We start from the raw sequence: 6415 nt of genomic DNA, 5'->3' as shown, positions 1-6415 counted from the left end.
CAGGGCTCCTGGAATCCTCTGCCGTGGCCACGTTTACATCGATCCGCATTTCTGCCCCGTCCGTTATGAGAGCACTGGAGACCACAGACGTGTCCTGATCGTGGATTCGTCCTTGCTTCCCCATTGGACCAAGAACAGTGCAGAGCACCACCGAGTCCCCATAAGCTACTGAGGAGGTACCAGTCCTCCCTGGGCTCGCCTCAATGAACACCGGGCGCATCTCCTCCGGCGCTCGCGCTCCTCGAAATCCAGCCAGCGATTCCGTCAGCGATATTGACGGTAACGACCGATGTGCCTCCATAAAATCAAGAGTTTTTTGGTGAACCAATCTTGCAATGTTCAGATAACTTCACAAAGGACAGTCAAATCGATATCGTTATTAAAAATCCTCCCCCAGCGCGAAGGTCTTCGCTTCCTCAGGCTTCTTGTCCTTCAAGTTCGCGGGTACTCGCTTCGGAGGTACAGGGACACTTACAGGAGCTAAGCCGAGGAACGCATAAACCTGAGAGCCGTCAATTGTAGATGCGGCCCCGAGAGCAACTCTCACGCGCTGGGCTAGCCATTCCACCATCCCTTCGTTGGCTACTAGACCGACTCGCTTCAAATGGGCGGTCTCCAAAGCTACTGCTTCGTTGAGAAGAAAATCGAGTACAGTGTCAGTCAGCTGGTCGCGCAGCCCGCTGTACAACGTAGCAGCGAACACACCCTGTAGCTGCTCCTGGCGGATGATGTTGCTCAGCCCCTTCGACAAAGCCCCATCAACACCTGCCTTGGACAGCAAGCCGTTAATCATGAGGATGTCTGCAGACATCATCATCTTCAGTATAGCGTAGGCAGCTAGCTTCTCAGCCATGGGCTTGGGAGTGGCGCCATTTTTGCAATGCCTGAGAATCCACCGCGTCTTATCTTCGCCAGCTTGGCAATACGCCTCCATCGCCGTGGCTATGGGTCGGTGCTCATCCGCGGTCACGTCCAGGCCCGCTTGACCCGTCAGCAGCACAGGCAAATAAGCGTTGAATGCTTCCTTATGAATTACCTCGTAGGAACCCTGAAAGGAAAAAAAGGCTCGCGCCTCAGGTATCTGAATCTCGGCCAAGAGCTCGCAAGATATCTCTGTAAGGTCAGCCATGATCGGCTCATCTTCGGGATAGCGACCGTGCACCAACGCGGACCTTAACAGCATGACGTTAGTGAGCGAGGACATAAAGTTCAGTGGAAGGTTCTCCGCAGCACTGTCAAGCAGAGCCATCTCCTTGTCGGGTTGAACGTCCTCAGAGGCCCAGAAACTGTCCTGGTACGCTTTAAACGCCGTCCACATAGGTTCAAACTCCAACGGTAGAATGACCCATCTGTTGACGTTCTCTTGCAAGAAAGGATCGTTGACCTGTTTTTCCAACAGATCTCTTCGAACATCAGACAAATCCATGCCCTGCTTCTCCCCCTGAGCTTCTCGAACGTCACACATATCCATTGAATTAACTTAAATGTCTTTAGTACATTCGCCCATCTAACACTGTGGGGCAGTGTGCTTAAAAAGCACCGTTGATACGACCTGCCCCTTCACGCCACCAAACGTGAAAACGGGGTAGTCTAGTATGGCTACAGTGGTCATGAACGAGCAAGCTTCTTGCAGCTCCGCAACAGTGGCGTTGCAGCTCGTGATCAGCACATGGACACCTGGACCCAATAAAGACTCCTGTAGAGCGGCAGCGTACTCGGCGACCCTGTTACCCATGAAGAAAATGTCGAATGTGCCCTTGTCGTGGATCAATGCGGCCCACCGAGTAGCGATCAGCCGGGACACGCGGTTGCAGGACATCGGCATGTCCTGCATCGGCGCCGTGAGGTCCAGCTGGTCGACGACGGCACAGGGGCCGAGGAGACGCCTCGCCAGACGGACTGCGTCTGCGACGTAGTCGAATCCCGCCAACTGAGTGAAGCCCAAGTCCTGCAGCCGTTTGAGGAACATGCCGTTGCCGCAACCGATGTCAAGCACGGGGGTGTTTTTGGCAAACCGAGCGATCATGAAGGACGCGATTTGGCTGCATTGGGCAGCATACCAATCCTCCCCATCTACGTTCTCATCATAATTCCTGATCTCCTCAGCGTATATGTCGTCCCAGTGCGCTTTTCTGGTGAGGTCAAAGCGCATATAGCGATTTCACACGTTGACCAGCTCTTCAGACACGAACTTGGCCACTACTGTTTGCATATCACCTGTGATCTCAAAGTCGTCAGGTGGGCCCACTACCAGCAGCCTCTCGTTATCGACACAGCAATCCAGGGCGAAGGGAATTCCGATGCATTCGTCGATGAAGAACTGGAACAGCTCACTGAAGCTCTGATGCGTCATGTACTTCCATAGAGGAATGACAGCGACTCTATCGCTCTGTAGGAACCTAGAGAGGCTCAGACAGTCGATGTCGCCCAAGGCCAGGTGCCTTGTCACTGCTCCAAACATGAGTGAGTCAGTGAGGCCTCTCCCACTCATAACTGCTTGAATTGAGCCTGACGGCATCACAGTTGGCGTGTCGAAATTGGTCACGGCGGAGACTATCGGAAGGCAGTGGTTCTGTTATGAAACGCCCCTAAGCCTCACGTTGACCAGTGACACCGAACAGAAGAAGTTGGGGTCATCCCGTCTGAGTTTCATGACCAGTGAATAGACCTCGGTTGCCAGGTAGTCCTTCGAAGGATGACCCACACGTTCCAGCCCATGGTTCAAGACGATGCAGCGCTTCACGAACATTACGCCTGCCCTCTGAAGGTCGGCGACGCTTCTCGGGTCTCCCGGGACGATGTTGAGGAAGAGGTTTGCAGTCGACGGTCGCTCCGCTTCTATCTTCTCCAGATCCGCTGGCTTCATGGGGGCCAGGATGTAAAGCGTTCCTTCACCCTTTGCGTTGCTTACTGCCCGCTGAACAAAGGAGGTGAAGTTAGAGGGCCACCCCAGCACAAGAATGCTATTATCGAAGCTGGCTGCAGTAGGTCGATACCCCGTAACGATTCTCAGCTGCAGTGTCGACGTCATCATTGGCAGTTGGCTCCAGCCTCGCTTGAGGTCAAGTCGGCTGCCCTGAAGGCTTGCCATCCCACTTTCAGGAGGTTGAAGAGACTCTAGGTAGCTCGAATCTTCCTTCATTCGATACAGACAGTAGTTCAGGCTGCATTACCGCCGACGCTTCCCTCACTTCTCTTCGGTGCCCAGCACGATAAGACCCCGTGGCTCATACAGACACTCTCCCACATAAGCTGGGGTGCCCAACAAATATTCCGGATGTGGTAGGGTGATGGAGGTCTCACCGACACCGTTGTCCCACTGGATACCCAGCAGAGTAATACGGCACTTCTCAAACAGCCAGGAGGCGAAGGTGATAAGTTTGATGTGGAATAGCCCTTCCGGGAGAACTGATATCTGAAACGTCCTCTTCGTGGAGGCTTGCACGAAGGATAATCTCAGAAGGGGACACGAGGATGTCGTGTTCCTACCGTAGAAGGATGTTGGAACCGGCAAGTACGCCAGCGTAGCACAGCTGGTTAGACATCCGTACAAGGTACAAAGAAGCCTATTCTTCAGCAGAGAAGCCACCATCAACTCCGTCATGAGGTTCTGCAGGGCCACCACCTGAGACACCCCAACGTTGGTCAGAAGCTCCACAAGGACCGAATCAGCCTTTTGCAGAACTACATGAAGCCGCTTGCCCATGTCGCCGACAGCCATTAGCAATGCCCTGCGTGACCACCATTTACGCCGCCTACGTCAACGCCAGCTTACGCTCGATCTCGTCGATACCCACCGGCAACAATGGAGGCTGTCATGAGGAGTTCTACAGGCTCACGTTGTCGAGGTTGCACACAAAGATGACGGAGGCCTCCCGGGCGCATTGCCTACAGAAAATGGAGTTGCCTCCAGAAGCGGCGATCTGCGTCTGGTAATTGTATCCGAACAACTCCTCTCGTCTGACGTAGAGCTGAATTCCCAGGGCTTTGTGGGCGTACGACACGATCGATTCGAATTCCATGGGCTCATATGGTGTCAAGAAAACGACACGCTTGATGAAGAATAGCTTCTGCTGGTAGTGGGAGTCCGAGAAGGTCAGCCGGTCGTGCTGCCAAAGGTTCCCCGTTGCGATTTCCGCCAATAGCTGATGCAGTCGCTGAGGACTTATGGTTCCCACCAGCAGAATGAACTCGTCGCGCATCTTGGCCAAGGTCAAACCACGCAGCTGTTGCCGCACGAAAACGTGGATTGGGTAGCCTATAGCATCCTTTCTGTACTTTGCCTTCTCAATAAGGTTGCTGGCTTTGTATGGAAGATAAACGAAGCTTGCAAGGATGGCGAGGGTGACAACGGCTTGGGCAGTGCTACTAGATGGCTGCATATCACCGTAGCCCACAGTAGTCAAGGTTACTGCTGCAAAGTACACGAAAACCCAAAACGAGTCTCGATTAGGGGCGTCGTACTGCGATGAGAGATGTGGCACTCACTTACTCCATCCAGCATGAACATGCATCCCTGAATTAACAAGATGATACATTCCTCACCGCAAAAGTAAAAACAATGACTGTGATGTCTAACGCAAGCGATACCAATTGGCAGATCAGACCGGACTTGCGGCTGGTGACTTTAAAGAGGTCGATGAATTCCTGGTCCTTTCCCAGAAGCAAGAAGAATCTTACGAAGCCCAGATGCATCATGTACGTCACCTTGGCGTAGCTCTCGTCGCCACCCGTGTGCATGGCAATGTAATTCGCGGGTGATAGTGTGAGGGCCTCAATGGTCCCCAAGACGCTAAAAATCGTTTTGGCCTTCCGTTCAGTTCCCGCAAACCGTAGAATCAAATCTATCTCGAATATCCACAGGAATGTTTGCTCCATGAAGAACTGGGATCCACCCGAGACAAGTTTGAAATCCCATGGCTCGTTGGGACTTTCGCGGCTCCAAAATGCCGACAGGTATATCCAATGATAGGACCAGCCAACAATGAGCCATAGCCGGGCGAATTTGACAGTGGAGGATTCAGCGTAACCCTCAACGCTAAGAACGTTCTTAAGCAGAAACTTCATTTTGGACAACCTGGGCAGAGAACTCAGCCGGATCCTCTCGACCCCCCAGTAGCCTTGAATAGATGTACCACCAGACTTCCATGTGTTTCGGCCGCGCCATAGTAAGTACAAGAAGGTACGGGACAGTATGAGGACGCCGCCAAAGGCGACGAATGCCGCAGCGGCGCTGGCCCAACTGATAGACGACTGCCGAGTTGTAAGGAAATGTGATCCGATGAGGACAACAGCGAGGACAACAGCTGCCCAGTCCACTAGGGATAACGCCATCCGAAGTCGGTACCGACGAAGGGAGGATCGCGATCGATGCTCCTTCGCTTGCACGTGAGGCATCCCTGAATTGGTTGAAATTCACGTAAGTCCACAGAAAAAAGAACACAACACGTATTTTGGGGTGTGATTTACTTCTTCACGATTTGTACCACGTCTTCATCAAAAAGAAGGTGATCCACACCAACCTTTTGAGGGTTGTGCTTCACACTTTGGCCCCAGACCCAGGAATACTTGAACTGCTCCAACAACTGCTTGTGAATTCGTGTGCAAAACTGCCGCACAGTAGGCTTGGCGGCCTTGAGAATGACGGGGGATGAATAGTCGGGAATCTGACCTCGTGGCTTAGTGTAGATCCGGATCAAGTTCAAGTACTCCCAGATCCGTTCGATGAGTCCGTCGAGGTTCCACTCGTGATGGGCCGAGATAGGAACGTAATGGGGTATCTGCGAGATGATATCAAGTTCCTCGATAGAAATCTGGTCGATTTTGTTCATGACGTAGATGGCTGGCGTGTAGACCCTGTTCCCCTCGATAACGTCGATGATGTCATCAGCGGTGGCGTCGCACCTGATGTGCCAAACGCCAGAAGTAAAGCGATACTCTTGGCAGATGGACTTGATAGTGGACTCATCGATGTTCGTAAGAGCGCAGGTATTGACGATGGTAATGCCGCCGGTGTCTTTCTTCTCAAACTTGATATCAGGAGGAGTCTTGTTTAGCCGTATGCCGAAACCTTCGAGTTCGCGTTCGATGATCTTCTTATGCGTCATGGGCTTCATCACGTCTAAACAAATCAGAATCAATCCGCACGTCCTAGCAACGCCTATAACCTGTCGACCGCGTCCCTTTCCATCCTTGGCTCCTTCGATGATACCTGGCAGGTCCAACAACTGGATCTTCGCTCCTTTGTATTTGAAGACTCCCGGTACACAGGTGAGCGTGGTGAATTCGTAGGCGGCGACCTCGGAGAAGGTGCCAGTCAACTTATTCAGCAAAGTACTCTTTCCCACCGAGGGGAACCCGATCAGACCGACCCGGGCGTCACCCGTCTTTGAGACGTCGAACCCCTCCCCCCCGC

General features: G+C 52.8%; 4 protein-coding genes across 10 annotated transcripts; all 4 read right to left on the bottom strand.

Annotated features, from left to right (window-relative positions):
* Positions 1-379: 379 nt before the first annotated feature.
* Positions 380-1471, bottom strand: KVP17_001584 (uncharacterized protein; the record flags this gene model as incomplete). Its single annotated transcript, XM_068517126.1, has 1 exon — positions 380-1471. One exon carries the CDS (start codon positions 1469-1471, stop codon positions 380-382), a length of 1092 nt encoding a protein of 363 aa, XP_068378813.1.
* Positions 1472-1507: 36 nt separating this feature from the next.
* Positions 1508-2152, bottom strand: KVP17_001586 (uncharacterized protein; the record flags this gene model as incomplete). 2 transcript variants are annotated; one of them, XM_068517132.1, is made up of 1 exon in its annotated part: positions 1508-2152. In XM_068517132.1, the coding sequence occupies one exon, from the start codon at positions 2150-2152 to the stop codon at positions 1508-1510; it is 645 nt and encodes a 214-aa protein (XP_068378819.1). The 2 variants fall into 2 exon arrangements, with proteins under 2 accessions (XP_068378819.1, XP_068378820.1); XM_068517133.1 differs by having other exon boundaries at positions 1508-2026.
* A 9-nt stretch (positions 2153-2161) lies between these two features.
* On the bottom strand, positions 2162-5397 carry KVP17_001585 (uncharacterized protein; the record flags this gene model as incomplete). Of its 5 annotated transcripts, XM_068517129.1 has the most annotated exons (7): positions 2162-2572; positions 2600-3164; positions 3192-3731; positions 3760-3812; positions 3840-4463; positions 4493-4516; positions 4546-5397. In XM_068517129.1, the coding sequence occupies 7 exons, from the start codon at positions 5395-5397 to the stop codon at positions 2162-2164; spliced, it is 3069 nt and encodes a 1022-aa protein (XP_068378816.1). The 5 variants fall into 5 exon arrangements, with proteins under 5 accessions (XP_068378816.1, XP_068378818.1, XP_068378814.1 ...); XM_068517130.1 differs by lacking the exons at positions 2162-2572; positions 2600-3164; positions 3192-3731; positions 3760-3812; positions 4493-4516 and having other exon boundaries at positions 3828-4463; XM_068517131.1 differs by lacking the exons at positions 2600-3164; positions 3192-3731; positions 3760-3812; ... (1 more) ...; positions 4493-4516; positions 4546-5397 and having other exon boundaries at positions 2162-2461.
* A 68-nt stretch (positions 5398-5465) lies between these two features.
* On the bottom strand, positions 5466-6415 carry KVP17_001587 (uncharacterized protein; the record flags this gene model as incomplete). 2 transcript variants are annotated; one of them, XM_068517135.1, is made up of 1 exon in its annotated part: positions 5466-6415. In XM_068517135.1, a coding segment is annotated over one exon (950 nt), but the record flags the coding sequence as incomplete, so codon positions are not given. The 2 variants fall into 2 exon arrangements, with proteins under 2 accessions (XP_068378822.1, XP_068378821.1); XM_068517134.1 differs by having other exon boundaries at positions 5466-6386.

The sequence above is a fragment of a genome, assembly GCF_019968985.1.
Source record: "MAG: Porospora cf. gigantea B chromosome Unknown PgB_NODE_1329_length_6415_cov_112.712, whole genome shotgun sequence".
Taxonomy (NCBI): Eukaryota; Apicomplexa; class Conoidasida; order Eugregarinorida; family Porosporidae; genus Porospora; species Porospora cf. gigantea B.
Note: the sequence above shows the minus strand (reverse complement) of the source record. Positions and strands in the feature narration are given on the sequence as shown.